This window comes from Phaseolus vulgaris, chromosome 9, assembly GCF_000499845.2.
Source record: "Phaseolus vulgaris cultivar G19833 chromosome 9, P. vulgaris v2.0, whole genome shotgun sequence".
NCBI classification, from domain to species: domain Eukaryota; kingdom Viridiplantae; phylum Streptophyta; class Magnoliopsida; order Fabales; family Fabaceae; genus Phaseolus; species Phaseolus vulgaris.
The window spans coordinates 1,999,057-2,019,840 of NC_023751.2; the positions used below are offsets into that span (position 1 = coordinate 1,999,057).

General features: G+C 30.9%; 2 protein-coding genes across 2 annotated transcripts; one reads left to right on the plus strand and one right to left on the minus strand.

Moving 5' to 3' along the window:
- Positions 1-5,484: 5,484 nt before the first annotated feature.
- LOC137821488 (glycosyltransferase family 92 protein Os08g0121900) lies at positions 5,485-7,541 on the plus strand. The gene has a single exon (XM_068626099.1). The coding sequence runs from the start codon at positions 5,512-5,514 to the stop codon at positions 7,234-7,236; it is 1,725 nt and encodes a 574-aa protein (XP_068482200.1). The 5' UTR covers positions 5,485-5,511; the 3' UTR covers positions 7,237-7,541.
- A 3,806-nt stretch (positions 7,542-11,347) lies between these two features.
- Positions 11,348-16,004, minus strand: LOC137820980 (uncharacterized). The gene is made up of 9 exons (XM_068625343.1): positions 15,546-16,004; positions 14,857-14,893; positions 14,653-14,731; positions 14,490-14,535; positions 14,308-14,406; positions 13,347-13,415; positions 12,913-13,252; positions 12,657-12,805; positions 11,348-12,483 (listed from the first exon to the last, which is right to left on the minus strand). The coding sequence occupies exons 1-9, from the start codon at positions 15,873-15,875 to the stop codon at positions 11,656-11,658; spliced, it is 1,977 nt and encodes a 658-aa protein (XP_068481444.1). The 5' UTR covers positions 15,876-16,004; the 3' UTR covers positions 11,348-11,655.
- Positions 16,005-20,784: the final 4,780 nt, after the last annotated feature.

Consider the following 20,784-nt stretch of genomic DNA (forward strand, 5'->3'; position numbering starts at 1 on the left):
TAACTTTTTTTCATTTTTATTATTATTATTATTATTATTATTAATTTTGAAATTGTCTAAGTATGAAGGTGTTTTGGCCTTTTGTTTGGGTTTTGAATTATTCGAGTTCCACTTTGGTTGCATTTATTTCGCTGCGTGATTGCTGGCGGTCGCTCTCAAGCCTTCTCTTTCAATCTAGTGCGCATTTATAAACGTTACGGTCCCAGTCATCATCGTTTCCTTTCTGTTTTGACATTTCCACCCTCACTCTTCCACTCCTTTCCCCAATCACCATCCAACCGTTGCCAACACTTCTTCCATCTTAAAAGTGTGGTGTTGGATACGAGAATCAGACACCGACACTCATATAATACTTATAAGATAAGTATCTATAAAATGTCTAATTTAAAAAATATTTATTAAATTTTTGACCATTTTAGTATAGTTCTAACATAATTTTAAAAGAGAAAAATACATTAATCTTTTAAAAAAATCAAATTTTATTGTATAAATTGTTATTATGATTATAAAAATAATAAACAAACCCTTGTGAACCAGTCATTGAAAATATTTTTTTGCTGCAAAAAAAAATTTGAAACATACTTCTGCACATGAATCTTTATTGTCAATTTATATAATTCATAATTATATAATATATAAATTTGTGTCCCATGTCCTACATTTTAGAAATTTTATGTATCTTTGTGTCCGTATCGTATCCGTATCTGTGTGAGTATTTGTGCTACATAACTCATATATGCATAAACGAGAGAGTAAATTTAGAGTTTTCATCAGCTACTCAAAATGTAGAGAAAAATTGTTAATGTCATTTAAATTTTAATTGATTAAAAAGTAATATTATAATTTTTTTCTTTAATTATTTTAAAATAATTAAAATTAAAGCATTGTTCTCATTAATGTGTAAAAACTGACATTGGAAAAACATAAATTATGTGAAATTGTGAGAAAATTTATTTGTTTTAATTAAAAATACAAATTTTAATTGTGCGATTCTAAAATATGTTTAAGGAAATTTGGAAATGCGGTAGTATTATGTAAGAGCTTACTTTGAAAAAATATTTAAAAATTATGAGAAATTATCAAAAACATAAAAGAATTTAAAAAATTGATTTGTTTTAATTAAAAAATACAATTTTAATGTGTGATCATTAAAAATATTTGTGAAATAAAAAAAATAGCAATCAATTCAATAATTGTTTCAATTAAAAATACAATTTTAATTGTGTGATTGTAAGAGATGTTCACGGAAATTTGGAAATACAGTAGTATTGTGTAAGAGCTTACTTTGAAAAAAATAGGAATCATGCAAAATTATCAAAACATAAAAATTTGTTTAAAAATTGTTTTATTTCAATTAAAAAATACAATTTTAATGTGTGATCAAAAAAGATGTCTGTAAAAAAAAATAAAAAAATAAACTCAATAATTGATTGTCTATACACACAACATAGACAATCTTCTAAATAATCAAACATAATTATTCTGAATAACGTATAATTGATTACTTATAAAAATTACATAATCAATTATATAAAGATAATTAATTATTCATACAAAAATAAATTCTATATATTTGACAATGTGACATTACACATAATCGATTATCTGGTTGAATTAGATTTATTGATTCTTTTATATTTTTAATCATTAAACTTGACCTTCATATATGAAAACGAAAATTCCACCATCAACAAATCACAACTTAAACACACAAAAACCAACCACCATAGTACGCACAAAATCAAAAGTAATTGAACTCCACCATCTAGTCAACAAACTTGTGAACCAAACACAAAACTCAACCATTACCAAATCTCAAACTCAAGACACGAGAACAAATAACAAAGATGAGACTTTGTGTGCATTAACTCAGTTTTTAACTCACAGAAACGTTCAACTCCTATTCAAAATTCAAAATGGTCAACAGATTTTTTTGGCACATTCAAGAATCTCCAGTGCATGCATGCATGATGTAGTATCTTAGCTGAAAAGAACACAATTACACTGAACATGCATGGAGAAGCTAATAAAATCAAAATCCAAACAACTTAGTTTCTCACCTTTTCATTAAGGAAATGAGCATATTTCCTGTGTTAAAGAAAATTTAAAAAAATAGATACTAAAAGACAAATTATGAGAGAATTGTAAAGAAATTACTTTATATATATATATATATATATATTATAATTATTTAAGTTTCTCTTTATTATAAATTTAAATTATTATTATTTTTATTTAAAATAGAATTATAATTCAAACATATAAAATATAATTAAAATTATAAAAAAAATTATAAAATAATATAATTAATCATATTATCTAGAGTAAATTATAAATATAAATAACAATAAATATATTTTTTTAATAATAAAAAATAAATTTATATAATAATTATAAAAAATAAAGATAAATATAATAATATTATTTAATTTATAAATAAATCAATTCAATTAATTTTTAATAATTTTTAAATTTAAAAAAAAAATTATATTTTTATATCTTTATATTTTTATCAATTAGAAAAATATAATTTCAATCACATTTATCACATCCTTCACAAATTTTCATAAACTTTCTCACACTTTCTACTTTATTTATCTTAATCCAAACAATTTTACTTTCTTCGCTCAAATCATTTCAAATACATCATTTTGAGCCTAAGGTAAATAATACTCGTTCGAATCGAAACGGAACTGTAACTTCACATCCACTACTACTACACGGTTACTCCATAAAAACCATTTCAAATAACTCCTTTCACTTTCCACCTTTTTTAAATTCATATAAAGATTTCAAATTAGGTATATTTTAGTTCAGTTTTTTAAGGTCAGAATTTTTACAATCGTTATAAAGTATAACTTACCTTTTTCTATTTGTTTTACGCCGTAATAATCTAATTCTGTAAATGCATATATTTTTCAGTTTAGAAATTTAATTAAAGAAACAAAGGTCTATTTAAAAATTCACAACACAGATTACAGACCTATTTTTTTATTAAAATTATTTGATATTTTACGATAATGAATATAATAATAATTCACATAATAATTGTTATGTTGGGAACCCACAGCTGGGTGGTTGAACTGTTACCTTAAAAAGTCTTCCAAAAAGTCTTACATTTCAAGTACTGTGTCCAGAAAAAAATATTGAAAGTAGATAATTTTATTATATTATAAAAATTTCAACTTAAATAATATTGGTAAGAGATATTTAAATCGATAATGTAATTAAATTGAATGAAACTTTAATGGAACTCTAAAATGGCCCAATAACTAAATTGTATATTAGTTCAAATAAATTGAATCACGTTATATTTTAATTTGAGTTAATGAAACAAAATTAAATTATTTTGAAACACTTTTGAACGGTTTAAATTATCATTAATGGACATATTATTTAAAAACATATATTTTTTTAATTTTTAAAATTATAATTTGAGTAGTTTTATTATAAATAATTGATTTTTTAAAATTAAACTAAAATAATTATTTAGTTTAACTTTTCTCAAATAATTGACTTTATGAAATTAACTTCGATTCATTATATTTTGTTTCATTTAAACAGTCTAACATCCATTCTAACAAGATGAAATAAAATAAATAAATTTTTGAAATTTTTTATTCAATAAAATTATCTTAAAAAAATGTATATTTAAAAAATAAAATTAAACTTGAAAATACGATCATGCCATTGAATATATTGATAATAATATATATATATATATATATATATATATATATATTATCTCATGTACTCATTGTACCTGAGTTCAATTCCTTCTTCAAAAAAAAATAAATAAATAAATAAATAAAAAATATATATATATACTTGAAAAGTTCAAATACAAAAAGATGAAGATATATAGAAAAAAATATAACAAGGTTTTTTACTTATTTCCAATATATTCAATAAAAGATGTAAGGGCATTTCCCTAACAAAAGATATTCTGAGGTTTTAATTCATTGTGCCACATCACTTTTAATTCAATTTTACAATTTATTCCAATACAAAAGTCGTAATCTTGTTAATGTTTTATTTGATTGTTTATATAAATATATATTTTCAAAATAATTTTTTTTTTATTCTTATGATTCAGTGTCTTATAGATTTACTAATTTTATATTTAATTATTTATGCAATTCTATATTTTACCTTGTTAGTATATGTGTTACACGAGTATAGATATAAACGCTAAGAAAATGAAAATAACAAAGTGAGAAATTTATAAATTAATATTATTTTATTAAGTGTTAAATATGTTTTTTTTTTAAATACAATCCTAAATTTATTTTTCTCTTTAATCTAAATTTTAAACTTTTAAATACTGATAATAAAAAAGTTATTGAAAAGAATTTTTAACAATATTTTTTTTTACTTATAACAAACGATTTTTTGGGTGGATTGGATTATAATATTATAATATTTAAGATAAGTTAACCTAAAATATTCTAACATCTTAACTTATATTAAATATCTGATATTTTACATTAAAGATCTGTCAGGTAAAAAAATAAATTAAAAATAACTAATTATAATCATTTTATTAATATAAATAGTTAAAAAATTTAAAATTTATATTATAAATGAAAATCAATTTAACATTGAAAATAGATAACTAAAAACATATTTAACCCTTTTATTAACTAATTTTAACATATAAATAAATTGTTCATATTCTTTTAAAAATGTTTAGGAAAAAAAGATTCAACTATATTTATGATTTGTTCAGCTCTAGTTTCGCGTGATTAACATATTTATTTTTATGAAACATTGTAGATATTTATACAGAACATAAATTTATTAAAGTTGAATAAAAAATCATAATTATAAAATTTAATACTAATTATGGTCAATATCTTTCAATATTTGAAGAGGGTCAAAATAGAAAAGAGTATTGTCGCGAATTCCATGTGCAAGAAGTCCGCAACGTGAAGAAACAAAAAACTTGAGTTTACTATTACCCTTGTGGTTGGCCATTTTGACCTCCACGTGTCATGGCTAGAACGGCATTGTGCCCTAGACCAAGACCAAGACCAAGACACAACCACAACATTTGTGTCCCTTTCCTTTCTTTACTTGACCTCTTTCTTCCTCTTTCTGTTTCTTCCACAACTCAACACAACACAACACAGCATGCACACCTTCTTCTATCACTTCTTCACCATCTTATAACGCTCCTTCTTTCCTTCATCCCTTCAGTTAGCTCTGCATAGTTTCTCTCTCTCTCTATATATATATATATATATGAAAGGTGCTGTGTATAATCAAACTTATGCACCTCAACTATTTATAACAAACACGGTTCCCTCAACGCTTGTCACCTTATAGAATAACATGATTCTTAATAAAGACAATGGAAAACCTTTTCCATCTTCACTACCATTCACCCACCTCAAACTATTCTTACTTTTTCCACCACAGAATTTCCGTCCCTTCCATTTCGATCCCAATATTAACAAACCAACAATACCCAACAACTTGTCCTCGTTGTTATCTTTCCTCAGGGAAACCATGCGACGGAGACCACGCGCCACCTTCATTGTCTCCGTGCTCTGCATTATCACCTTCGCTTCGTTTTCTCTTTACCTCTCTCGCAATGCCATTTCCACTTGGCAACCTTACTCTGACCTCCCAAACGCCCACCATCACTTCCTTCTTCACACCACCAACAGCAACAACAAGAATGTCATCGACGATAACAGCGAACTCGGCCTTCAAAGACGGCGTGTATCCTCCCTCAAGGACTCCTTATCCACCGTTTCCGTTCTCATCCCCGATTGGGAGATTCTTGTCATCGTTGTCACAAACACACCTTTCTCCTCCTCCGACCAATATCATTGCCTCTTCCCCAACAATGCCAATTCTCTGGCCAGATTCTCCGGTGTCTTACCTTTCACCAACCGCCTCGCCTTCAAGTGTGACTTGCCGGAATCTGTCCGGCGACATCGCATGTTCTCCCAGCCCACGCTTGTGAGAGGAGGAGCATCGGTGACGGAGCTCCTGAAACCAATGCCTCAACTCATGAAGTGGAACTTTCTCGTGTACGAGTCCTTCTCCACGGACAACGATGTTGTTGTGTTCGCCAAAGGGGTCAACCATCGTAGTGGATACGACAGGTCTCCGAAGGAACTCCGCTGCGTGTTTGATTTCGGAAACGGAGTTCGTACCGCCGTCACGAGCTCCGTTCAAGAAGTGTTTCGTTGCCCCCACCCAGACTTCGAGCCAGGTTTAGATTCTTATTATGGGTTGCCCCAGAGGATCGGAATCTCCCTTGAGGTTGTTGCAGAAAACATGATTGTCCCCTCAGTGGCGTACTACATTCCCAGGCCTAAGCCCAAGCTCGACGTGGAATCACAACCCAAACATGTCTTATGTGCGTGCACTATGGTCTACAACGTGGCGAAATTCTTACGGGAATGGGTTATGTATCATTCGAAAGTTGGAGTGGATAATTTCATCTTGTACGACAATGCAAGCGACGATGATTTGCACAGTGTGGTCGGGGAGCTCCGAAAAGCAGGGTACAACATTAGCACACTGTTTTGGATTTGGCCAAAGACTCAAGAAGCCGGGTTTTCTCACAGTGTGGTGTACTCCAAATCAAAGGGACTGTGTAGTTGGATTCTGTACGTGGATATTGACGAGTTCGCGTTCTCTCCCTCTTGGGGAAACGAAAGCGATCCTTCGTTGAAATCGTTGCTGCCACGCGAACAGCCATTAGAAGGAGGAATGAAGAGTAGGGTGGGGCAAGTGTCGATGAAATGTTTGGAATTTGGGCCTTCGAATCAACGAAGACACCCGGAGGAAGGTGTGACGCAGGGGTACACGTGTCGGATGAGGGCGGAGCAGCGGCACAAGTCGATGGTGCTGGTGGATGCGGTGGAGCCCAGTTTGTGGAACGTGATACATCATTTTCAGATGAATGAAAAGGAAGGGTTCGTGTCGAAGCAAGTTGGCGTGGAGGAGGGGTTGGTGAATCACTACAAGTACCAAGCATGGGATGAGTTCAAGAACAAGTTTCGAAGGAGGGTTTCTGCGTATGTTGTGGATTGGAAACAAGAGTTGAACCCAACCTCTAAGGATAGAACTCCTGGGTTGGGATTCCAACCCGTAGAACCCAATGATTGGAAACACAGATTTTGTGAAGTCAGCGACAAGAGGTTGAAATTCTTAACCCTCCAATGGTTTCGGTTGCTCACTCCCAACGGCTACACAATGGCATGGCAAAACCATTGATTCCTCTTTGTTTCCAGCCAAATTACATCATGTACAAAAACTAGAAGGTTTGAGGTATTTCGTCTGACACTTTCATTCCACCTTGTTTTTCTATGCCTCATTTTTATCACAGATGAGAAAATGGAATTTTTAGAGGACCTGTCATTTCTTTCACTTTCTTCTATTTTCACATGCATGCTTTCTCTCCCTCTCATTTGGTCTGTGGGTTCATTTTGTTTCCTTTTCTTCATTGCAAATTAACAAATGGTTGTCATTTTATGATGTGAAACACAGATCAAACATATAAATCAGAAACTGACAATCCACAAACCAAAACATCAGTATATAGCATAGTCCAGTTTACCTTAGCTGTTGCGTGTTTTAAACCACATTTATCAAACATATATATGTACCTAGTTCTTTCTATTTGTCTGTTGATTGTTTTGGATAACACATGGTTTCAATTTAAATTGAAGAACACTCTCACTAAAATAAGAATTCTGATAAAAAGAAATAATTGTGACAGGAAAATTCGAATGAGTTATCCACATAGCTTGATTTTACGTTTAGTTACATTGAATGACAACATGAAAACAAAGTTTACCTTCAATGTGTCTCAAAAAGTTTACATAAAATCTCTTTTCTTTTATTTCTTTTATTGATTGTTGGACTTTTTTTTTCTCTTATCATAAAAATCTATCATCTTCTTGTCGATGTACTTAATAATATATTTTTTCAATTAAATTAATAGACAGATATTTATCTTCAACTACACTTACTTAAACGAATAATTCCAGTAAATAAATGTTGTGTGATGAATCATATCGCACTGGCAGGCATGAACGTATCTTTGAAATTGACACTAACAAGAAATATTTTCCTCACTGATCAAACTTAGTACATGGAAATCCACTTAGCCCAAATTAACCAAAGGTGTGTAGGATTAATTAGTGCATATAGCAATCACCAGAATACTGCAAACTTTACCAAAAGTTGACATATCAGTGAATCCAAATTGGCAGCAAACTCATGGCAATAGTAATGTTACAAATTATCAGTTTTTGCATTTACGTTTTTGGAAACTCATCCTCAAAAGTTAGCCATTAAAAGAAGAAAAAACCATAACCTTAAATATACACTTATAAACTATTGTATGAGAGTTTTAGATACCTCGTAATACCAAGTTCCTATCAGTTTCACACAAGACATTTTTAATCTCTCAATAGATAATATATATATATATATATGCCAAGCCTGCATTAACAAAAATTCAAAAGCATTATGCTATAGTTACATTCCAGGTGTCCCATTATGTTCATCAAATAAATATGTATGTTTCTTTAGAATGAAGCCATGTCACTCGACTTCAATTCAGAAGCAAATCGCAAATTCTATATGGATACAAAGCTACAAAAGCTTTCGAGATCATCTTGTTAGGAATTCAAATGAGATGAAATTCTCATATTTAATAGAGATCTAAGATGATCAATGAGAAAGACTGACAAACTTATTGTTTTAAAATTTTAAATTAAATGTGATGTTTTAATCTTTTATATATTATTGATGCAAATACATTGTTCTTATAACATTTTACTAGGACTTAAACAAGGGAGTATTCGAGACTAAATTAAAGTAGTTAATATGTTGTAATGCTATACAAATCTATAATTTAATTAGTAAAATATCTTCGTCTATAAATTAGTTAATCAAATATTTTCATCTCAACATTCCCACTCAAGTTGGTAATTAAATTAAATGTCATACATTTTCAACTTGTCAATTAATCTCCCAAAAATCTAACTTGTTATAGCTTTGGTAAGAATATTTGTTAATTAATCTTTAAATCAAATGTTTGGAAATTTCATAATAATTTTTCATGATGAATAAATTATCAACTTTCACATGCTTCATACACAAATCTTCACATAGTCCAAGAACTATTGCTTGATTTGGAATTGCTTGATTTGGGGATGTAATAACGATATCTTTTTTTTGAACATAGTCGAGTAACACACATATTTCAACTCTATAAGACAACTTAACAATTTTCAATGTGCATCTCCATTAATTATAACCATATGTCAATAAAATTATTTAAAAAGATGTCTATGTTAAAGACATCTTCACATTGAACCACCATTAGAATTGGTTTCTTTATCATCTCTTCATATCTCCAAAACAAATTCTAAGCTCCTATACTAAATAAAAAAAATAGAATTCATTCTATCATCATATATTTTTGTTATACAAATACAATGTTCTTATAACATTTAACTCAAGCTAAACAAGGGAAACATACAATTTAATTAATCAAGTATCTTCACTTTAACTATTTTCTCAATTAAAATCATTTAAGGTTTTTGTTTTATTTTGATTACAATTACTTTTGTCTCAATTATATATATTTTTCCCTTTACCGATGAATATTTTTCAAATAGACAAACATTTATATATAAAAGCTGAATATCATTGTATTAATTAATTGCTTAACATATATTTTTTTTCTTTTTCCATTCTTTGTTAAATTATCACTACTATTTATTTCCTTTTCGTATTGTGTTTGTGTTTATCTTACTACTATTTATGAGAGTTTATTGTATTTTAAGTTTCAAGTGCAAGAATTGAAATATGTATATATAAACCTTCAAAAAAGGTAAATTACATATCTTATTATAAAGAAGTTTTTTTTTGCAATAAAAAATTACCTTTAGAGTATTAGTGTTTGAAGTAACAATATCATGTTAGTCTTTGTAACTAAAATGCTTTTAAAGGGATAAACTAAAATTAAATCTTACATTACATTCGAGCGTGGATTGCGACGATTCAAATTGGAACATTGAAATAATTGATTTGAACGATTTAAACTATAATGTATGTAAAAGCAATCTATAGTATGATTTTTATAATCTTTTTAAAATAATTATCAATTTTCGTATTTAATATTTTTTTTTCTTAATTTAAAGTAATTACATAATTTATTTACTCAAAATAGTTACATAATTTCTTCACTTAAATGTGTATATATATATATATATTATTGCTGATAAACATAGATATTATTAAAACCATTTTTGTAAAATTATTTATTCTTAAAATTACATTATTCTAATATCATAAAGATAACACAACCAAAATACGTATTCCTGTCCGTTTTAAAATAGAAAAAAAAATGAGTTTATTTAAATTTAAATTGTTGAATGTTTGATCAAATAATATTTTTATTTTTTTTTAAACTTTAAAAACCTGTACAAAAAAATATATTATTATTATCATAATCAAATCATAAATAAGAATTTTTATATTTTTATAATTTAACATATCATAATACTGTTTGGAGCATTATAACTATTTAATTTTCATTATCAAACTTTTTTTAGAATTTTTTACTGAAAATAGCATATACACTAATTATGTCAAATCACAACAATAGTTATTTCTATGAGCTTTTAACAGTATACTTTTTTTTTACTTTAACGTTACAGAGAAATTATTACTTTTTACTTTATATAATCTTCTTTTTTACAATACTTAATATAATATTTTAACATACAATTTATTAAATTCTTTTGAAACATCTTCAAGAAAATGTTACGAATAATACATCTGAACTAAAACTTTATATCAATAAATAAATTGAATTTCAGTTTTAAATTTTGTATGTTTAAGTAATAGAGCATTCAATTGAAACTATAACATTGAAGAATTATTAACACTTAAAAAAATTTATTATTTTATTATAAATATTTTATTTCAAAAAACGAGTTGTTGTGTTGTTGTTTTTACTGTGTAAAAAAAAACTATAAAAACTTCATTCTATTTACATGCAGTATCTCTAACCGATCCAGGGTAAAATAAAATAAAGAAAAGAACAAAAATTCTTCCTATACACACATGGATATGGAATTTCTCAAAGACAATTTTAATGTAGAGAATTGCAGTGTTTGATCTACCATTAAAAGTTATAAAAATGTTATCTACCAAAAAAATTTATTATAATTTATATTTTAATAATTCAGATTTCATACCGACTGTAGAAAGCTGCAGAAAAAAGCGGCAGTTTCAGGAATTGGATGGGAGTGGCTTACATTAATTATAGTTATAATTAATGAATTATTAGTAGACACATAGAAAATGCAATAAGAGGATTGTTATCCAAAACAGCATAGTGAAAATGAGGAGAATAATTAAACATTTCATGTCTCAATCGCACGTATGTCATTAAGACTTGGCCGATACCAATTCAACTGTATACTTACTGGAGTGGCCAACCTCTATCATAAGGTCAAAAAAACAAAAAAAAAATGAGAAGACTGTTTTTAAATGTCTGTGATTTTAAAAGGAAAGGTCCATTAAATTGGGTCTTTTCTTTCCTATAACATGACAATATCATGTTAGTAAGCAATATGAGAGGATTCAATCCCAAAAAATATATATATATCATCAGAGCTGTAATGCCAAATTGGGCTGCAACTGAGAACCAGCCTCCACGTTGGAACTACTTGGTGAATTTGTAGTTCCAATCCTTCCATTCAAGTCATTAGAATGTGCAAAAGAATTCTGTTTAGTGGGAACTTCCAAACCCGGCCAAGATGATTTCCCAGCAATCCCTTGAGACCAACTTCGTGGCTCAAACCCAGATTCCCGGGCCAATAAATTACCGGATTCTAATTGACTTGATTTGCTCCCGTATTGTCCCATAAGAGAAGGATTCATATTTGTCTGCGCAATGCGGCTGCTTGTGGGATCCATGTCAAACATTTGAGGAGCAACCCCAGCACTCGGAGACCCAGTTAGGTCAGCAAGTCTTACCATCTTCATTTGTGGTGAAAAATTAGAACCTAACCAATCATGTGAACCAAAATCATCAGAGTGCGCCACGGATTCCTGCTGAATCCTCACAGGAGTTATGGACTCAGATCCGCCACCAATGTTGGTTGCCGGATTCAACTCTTTCTGGTAATTATTTATAACCATGTCTCCACTTTGGAAGCAGGGTCTATTTGCAAGGGGAAGTGATCCAGATGGAGAAGAAAATCTACTTCTACAATCCTCTACCACGGGAGGGTCTGAAGTTCTACCCTCGTCACAAACTGGGAAGTGTTGCTTCTGTGACCCGTCATCTTCACTTACCCATCCAGGACCAAATTCATGTCCTGTAGGCAAAACACTGCTTATTTTACTTGCAGCAATCTTCCAAACAACAGGACCAAGATCTGCAGCAAAATGGGCTAGACTTCTTGCATAACTGTGCTTCATGTGTATACCAACCTGATTTATACAAAAGAGGCGGACGTGAATTCTTTGGCCAACTAAAAACCCTTTTGAATTTGACTTTGCATGAGATGTTAACAAGATAGAGACAATCAAAGATTTTTAAGTATCATGATTCAAAAACGAGGAAAGAGTAAAAAAGGAAAGAAAAAAAAAACAGAAGTTCGTACAGCAAGAAGTTGCTTGACTTCATCTTCAACTGTAGTCAACAGCGGTCCTTCATTTCCTAAAGTCACTGGTATTTTGTAAGAATCGCGCCTGGTCTCATCAACTGTATACTGCTTCTTTCCATATCTTAACACAGCTTTTACAACAGAAGCTGCAAACAAAGACATAATTAATTGATGATTTCCAATAAAATGGGGCATTTGTTTGTCCCTAGTTTAATAGAGAAGTATGGGACGATGGGAAAGTGTAGATATAGACCTGGAAATTCATTCTCCCATTCGGACCAACCCGTATACCCTCCATTGTTAAAAGTGCTGTTGTAGGCCCTAGCAGATGAATCTGTAGGCTGAAATTTGCTTGGTACTTTCCTAAGATTATAACCGTTGGAGCCACTAGCAATATCCCCGCCAGAAGCAAGAGTTGCATCAGAAGAAGATTCAGGACCAACGCGCTCAGCAGAAGGCATACCCAGTGACTTTCTTGAGAGCTTGCCTGGTGGCCTTCCTCTCTGCACAACTTTGGGCTGTGGTTCACTATCATCACTATCTTGTCTCAGATTCTCAAAGTCCTTCCTTGCGATCTCTTGCATGGCTCGGGCCTAAGAAAAAGTAAAATATTTACCTTTAATAGACACTAAACAAATAATACAAAGGGATGGAAACAATATAGTTTGGTTAAAAACTTCACCAAACCTGTCGGTGGTAAATGGTATCTGATGAATTATATTGCATTGCATTAGAGCAAATCAAGAACACATCTTTCTGCAAGAATGAAGCAACAGTATTTCAAAATTGTATCAGAGTAACAAGAAATATTCTCCTAAACGATCAAAGTAGTACATGGAACCCAAACCATCCACTCAACAACCCACCCAAACTAACACAACAGTGTGTTGCATAATTGGGGAAGATCTGCTACAATGACCAGAAATTTAAAAGTTTACCCAAATCAGACATATCGGTGAATCTAAAACAGGCAGCATGTTAAGAAACAGCCATCGGTCATATGAATGCATGGGTTTAATAGATAACAAACAATGACAGACCAAGAATTACATGCTGCACTGCACATGACATATTAGGAATAACTGTCCTTAATAAAATTTGATGTTAGAAATCATCAGTTTGTCATATATGTTGGTTTCCCACAAGAAAGTTCTTTAAATCTTACATTCAGCACTAGTTTCAAAAACTCCTAATAACTACATTAACCTTCTGTAACTGTGAAGCATGCATTAACCATAATTCAGAAGCATTAGTCTATAGTTACATTTCAAGTGTCCTATCATGGTAATCAAATAAATAAATGACTAAAGATTTTTGGGAAGAACAATAAAAAAGGGGAGGTAGATACAGATGTTCAATTGGCTGATGAAAGATGGCAATTGTTCATAAACGCTCGAAACAGAAAATGTAGTAGCATTAATTACTTAGCAAGAACCAAGAAATCAGCACAGTAAGCAACATTATCTGAAAGTTATACTTCTTTTGTTTCAAGGACTTTTTGATTAATAGGCAAACATTACAAAAAAAACGAAAATTACATAATAGAATGCCATGGGAGTTCTGACCCAGAAGCAAATCACATAGAGTCTGCTCAGATAGAAAGTTAAAAGAGCTTTTGAGAGTTGCTACAAAAAATAGTAGCACCAACCTCAAAATGTTCCAAATCGGTATATAGTTCCCCATCCAATTTCTTTCTCACAGTTCCAAAATCCATCGGGTTTTTGATGATGTCATGATAATCAGGAAGCTGCAGCAACAAAGTAAGGTGTTGAGCATTCAAACAGTGAGAAATCAATTGCAAGTACTCTTTTATCATATAAAAAATTGAACCTCTTCTGGATCCACAGGCTCAGAGAACACCCCGTGCGTGTCCTTCCTGCAAGAAGGTTGAGCAGTAAAGAAACATCAAATACCCTACTTGAAAAAAACAAACAAGGGGGAAAAAAGAAAAAGAAAAGAAAGAAAGAAACAAATAAGACTACAAGAGACACACTTTTGAAGTCTGTCAAGGATAAACAGCAAGAGCTTTTTGTCTGGCAAAGGTGTAGTGGGACCGGACTCCCCCTGCGAACCTGTCAACACATAATATAAAAATCGCCATTAATATTCCCCCACTATACTATATACTATGTATGCCCCCCTGCCATTGCACCTCCATTGAGAAATCATTTCACAAAACTCTTCGTTTTATACATACCATGTTTACTGTCAGTCGCTTTCGGAACCTTCCCATCCTGCAAGCAAAATCACCCCATCATCAAATACCATAAAAAGACATGTGCGTGTGATTTTGTAACACACAACCATCCACTTTTTATCCATAGTCCTCCAAAAGAGAATCGAAAATCAACCCCCCAAAAAACAATTATTTTTTTTGAAAAAAAAAGGGCGCAACTCACGAGCAAGCTACTAAGCTATAGAGTCTTGCGCTGAAGGGCAAGGAATAAAGAGAAAATTAAAAAATGAATAGCCCCAACAATACTGGGAGAAAAGACAAATTGAAGCTTTTATGCATATCCGTGCATAAACGAAGGCTCGATCTGGCGTACAGCCAATAATGAAAGATTAAAACTAGGGCCAAAAAGAAAGAAGAAGCACCCACCAGTGCCAGTGCCCCACATAAATTTTCCCCCAAATAAATTAAATTAAATAACACCAAAATTGAAAACCTAAACGGTCAAACCAACAAACACATCCACCGGTTCCGAGTCCAGCGAGTTCACCGCGAATTAAAATAAAAACAAAAAGGAAACAATATTGCGCGCGAATTCCCAAAATATAATAAAACAAATAGCGAAAATCGGCGTTCTAACATGAAGAGCCCGCAAATCGGAAGAGCGGAACAGAGAGATTGTAATAATGGGTGAGATGAATGGTGAAACGCACCGTTTGGTGGTGTTGGAGAGGGTCAATCTTGCGCCTCTTGGGATCGGAATTGAATGGCTGGGAATTGGGGAATAATGTTGGGTTGTGGAGATGGGAATTGAGCCCGACGAGGAGCTTGTGCTTCTTCTCCTTGCGCTCGTCGTCGTCGTCGTCGTGGGTAGCAACGTTGGTGTTTTTGGGGTGTGAATTGGTGGAATTGGGGTTGTTCTGTCGCTGGTTGTGGTGTTGGCCCTGTTGCTGTTCCTTCTTGAGAGATCGCTTTTGAAGATCCAAAAGAGAGGGGCGTCCCTTCTTCTTCTTCTTCGTCATCGTTTCAGATACCTCGCCCATTGTTTCCTCCTCTTTTCTCGCTCTCCCCAAACAACACACACAAACAAACACGTCCAACACCTTCTCTCTATTCTCCCCTTTTTTAACAAAAACAAATTTATTAAATTCTTATAATTATAATATTATTTCAATTACAAATAAATTAATACGTGTATATATATAAAACAAAATATCTATATTCTGCTCCACCCGTGCACCTCACGTGACAATCGCCTTTTTCCTACTTCCACTTCTTCTTCACCTCACACTCACTTTCTTCTTCCTCTTCCTACAATAACCCTTTTTAACTTATTCTTACCACATCCTTAAAAATACAAACTCAACATATGCTTCTAAAAACTTTTTTTAAGGTTGCACTTCTAATAAAAAACAACTCATCAAAACTAAATCTACTTTTTCTATGCCATCAAATAAATATATACACTTCTTGTTAATAAATTCATATTTTTACTTTTATGGGAAGCTTTTTATTTATGTAAATAATTAAATATTTTCTTAAAAAAAATTGTATGCTTTTTATATTGATTTAAAATATTTCTCTCGTCTCTTTCTTTTACAGTTTTTTTCTATTTCCTGGGGTGTTACATGATCCAAACATTTATCTAATAATTCCTCGGGTGTAGTAAATGTTTATTTAATTCTTTTTTAGATCAATATTTTTTTTCTAGGATGAATAAGTGTTTGTGCTTCTATTTTAAATATCTTTAAAATTAATAAAATTTACAAATATTATTTATTTATAGTTTTATTATTAAAAAAATTTGTCTTATTATATATATAATTTATGTGGATGAAATGGGATATATAACACTGTGTACAAAATATAATTATTAGTGTTCCTACTAGGGAGATGAGATCTAGAAAACTATTGAATTTTTCTCATTTCTTCGGTCGGGCAGGTGACTGGGTGATGAGCTGAGATTCTTTTCGTCCTCCTGCTTCTCCTTCGGCACTCGGTCTCGGGAGGACACCGGATGGTGGGGTACTTACGAAGGCACTCCGACGCTCAAGTCAGTAAAGTGGGTGGTCAGCTCTCAGGTAGGTGAACAGTAATAAATAACGTACATTTACTCCTTGATGCGTGCTATTTATATTGTTCTAATGGGCCTACCTTGTTGGGCCTACCTTGTTGGGCCTGTTTGTCGAGGTGGATACCTCTTAGGGTTGCATTACCTAATTCTTAACGATGGATTAGTTTCGCTGACCTTGGTTTGAGCGTTAAAGATAATTAAGACTGGCCGTCGGCCTTAGGCATGAGCCGGCCATCAGCCAGATTTGCTCGCTCTTGGTCGTCTCGACCGAGTCTTCGAAGGTCTCGGCCACTAGATCGTCGACCAAGTCTCTCAGATTTTGGACAAGGTCTCTGGCAGGAATAAACTCTAAACCCTTACCGGTACAATTAGCATTTTACTACTTAATTATAATTATACATTATCTCAATATACAGGTCAAACTTTAACAAACAAACATAGTTTAATTTTTAATATATTATTATAGGATCAGACACTTATTACTGGTTAAAATTATAACTTTTAGTCAAAGTACAACTTTTTTATTTATTTAGAATAACCATTCAAAGTTATCATTCAATTAAAACTGAATCCACGTAACTTTGATCTATAATAACTTATATCACATGTAACAATTATATCAATTTAAATATATGTAAATGAAATGTTAAATAATTTTAAATATATAGAATTTATTGCATATATTGATTAAGTGATAGAAACTTTAAATAAAGTTATGTTTACGAATAATATAACGAGTGAGTTATAATATAAAATAATGGTTGATATAGAATAATAATACTACTATTTTAATGTCATTTTTTTTATAAATTTTGTATGTTAGCCATTATTACGAAACTTGAGTTAGACACCCAAAGTAACAAAAATTATTTTTCGACTCAATTATTCATATAGTATTATTTACACTTTTATTTCCTCATATAGCACCATTTTGTTTTTATTTTTCCAAACATAATTAATGACAAGAAGTTGACAACTCAGTAATGTTAGGACACGTTTTTTTTTTGTGTCATGGTGTTTGACAGTGTGAACATTTTTTTGTTCAATCATGTTGTTCTCTTATGTCCATATCAGTCCTAATTTGACTTGACTTAGGCCTCCCATTTGAGACTATTTTCCTGTTAAGACTTGGGTACAGTATTTGACCAGTGTATACAGGTCAATACTTTTCATTTATGAGTTCACCAAATAGTCTTTCGTAAACATGAAATACCTGTTGCAATGTGTACACAAGTGAGATGTACCTAGCAAAATCGTGGTGTGAGCATATTTGCATGCACCAAGCACATGGAACATGGTAGGTGTAGTTTTTGGAATTTTCCACAGTCACACCATAATTCATCCAAGCGAACTGCATATAAGCCTGGTGGTCGTACTTCTCTTGGATTTTGTCTTTCATCTACAAAATGTTGGGTGTGTAATACAAAAGGAAAGATGGAGAAATCAAAGATGTTAGGTTTGATATACTTATTTAATATCGCTTTATATCTCTTATTTTTATCTTGTTTAGATTTGTTTTTTTTTTATCTTTTATCTTCATCTTATTTTGTTTTGCCTTTATTTTACATATTTTATGTTTTAGGTTATTATTATTATTTTTTCTGCCATTCTTTTTTTTTTGTTTCTGTTTTTATTATTATGTCTACTACTAATTAATACTAATTGAATTTATTTTTTTATAATTATTGCCTGTATTTTTTACTTAAAATTAACATAATTACATCATCAATAATAATAAAATTAAATACTAATTTATGTTTATAAATTAAACTTTTATGTTGTTGTAGGGTTTATTTTTTTATTTTCTTCATTCTTACAAAAATAATTTTAAACTAAACATTTTTAATTTATTACTTTTTTTTATTTTGTAAAAACTCATTTCTTTATTTTAAACATTACAAAAAAAATTTAATGCATTCAAAATTAAAATTATCATTTTTTTTTTATTTTTTACTTTTGAAATTGTGCTAGATAGGGAAAATAAAACATAAAACAATGCCCTATATAGAAAAATAAAAACAAATGGGTGCTAGATGGGAAAATAAAAGTTTAAATAGTGTTATATGAGAAATTGAGTCATCATCTCTCATCACATGAAAACAAAATATTATTAAAAGAAAAAGGAAAGTATTTTAATGTCAATTTGTTTTAATTACAAAAAAATATATGTGGTGGTAAACTTGTAATTATGAGAAGGTTTTATAGATCGTTTCATTAACACACGACGTGAAGTCACAAGTAACATTTCACGTCAAAAGTTGGAGAATCAATGTAGAAAATTAGTTCATATCACATCCAACTCAAGTTATAATCATTTTTTGACAAACTCTCTTTTATATTAGTTCACAAGTCTAATTTGTTCATTTTATTCATCGTCATCTTACCTATATTTGTCTTCATACTTGTCGTCCATGAAACTCTCTCCTATTTCTCTCACATCATACTAATTTCATGATGTATAAAAAGATTTAGTGGTAAACTTGTAATTATGGACAAGTTTTCTAGGTCGGATCTTTAATACCTAACGTGAAGTGAAAAATGACATTTCACACTGAAAGTTAGGAAATTGATACAAAAAGTTAATTCATATGACATCCAATCCATTTTACAAGCATTTTTCATGAATCAATGAAATGGGGTAAAAAGAAAAATCCGGATAAACCGAAATGAATAAGAACATACTAATGAATAAGAACATACTATGGATATTAGTATTGGTTGACACTGATATATCATTCATGTTATACTGTTGAATAACAAGTCCTCAAATTTTCGCAGTATAGATAATTTTGTGCTTGGGATTCCATAGTGATTAAATGAACTAGAATTTTACCATGACTGCAATTTTAGAGAGACGTGAGATTGAAAGCCTACGGGGTCGCTTTTATAACTGGATAACCAGCATCGAAAATCTTCTTTACATATGATTGTTTGGTGTTTTGATGATTCCTATTGTGTTAACCACAACTTTTGTATTTATTATCGCTTTTATCGTTGCCCCTCCAGTGGATAATGATGGTATTCACGAGCCTGTTTTTGGATCCCTACTTTATGGAAACAATATCATTTCTGGTGCGACTATTCATACTTTTGCGGCTATAGATTTGCATTTTTATCCTATATGGGAAGTGACTTTTGTTGATGAATGCCTATACAACGACGGTCCTTATGAACTAATTGTTCTACATTTCTTACTTAGTGTAGCTTGCTACATGGGTCGTGAATGGGAACTTAACTTTCGTTTGGGTATGCATCATTGGATTGCTGTTGCATATTCAACTCCTGATGCAGCTGTTATTGTTGTTTTCTTGATCTATCCTATTGGTCAAGGAAGCTTTTCGGATGGAATGCCTTTAGGAATTTATGGTACTTTCAATTTTATGATTGTATTTCAGATTGAGCATAATATTCTTATGCATCAATTTCACGTGTTAAGTGTGACTGGTGTATTTGGCAACTCCCTATTCAGTGCTATAAATGATTCCTTAGTAACTTTCTACCTTAATGAATCTGCTAATGAAGGTTACAAATTTGGTCAAAAGGACAAAATCTATGATATTATAGCTGCTCATGATTATTTTGTCGGATTGATCTTTCAATATGCAAGTTTCAATAATTCTCGTTTTTTAATTTTTTCCTAGTTGTTTGGCTGTAATAGGTATTTGGTTTTTATTGTTTTATGTATCAACACTATGACTTTCAACTACCGACTTTCAACTACCGAGACAAACCTAATGGTTCCCCAAGTTCTCCTTTAACTTTTCTTTTTAAGATTTATTTCTACTCTACAGCTTATAGTTTTTCTATTCTCATGAATCTTAGGAATAAAATGAATTGTTTTTTTCAATTCTAAAACTTCTCTTGTAGAAATTGTATTG

Coding starts and splice junctions, on each gene's coding strand:
- LOC137821488 (XM_068626099.1), top strand. CDS start 5,512: ATGCGACGGAGACCACGCGCCACCTTCATTGTCTCCGTGCTCTGCATT.
- LOC137820980 (XM_068625343.1), bottom strand. CDS start 15,875: ATGGGCGAGGTATCTGAAACGATGACGAAGAAGAAGAAGAAGGGACGC. Junction 13,416..14,307: donor CCGATTTGGAACATTTTGAG/GTTGGTGCTACT, acceptor TCATTCTTGCAG/AAAGATGTGTTCTTGATTTG. Junction 12,484..12,656: donor AAGTCAAGCAACTTCTTGCT/GTACGAACTTCT, acceptor TGTATAAATCAG/GTTGGTATACACATGAAGCA.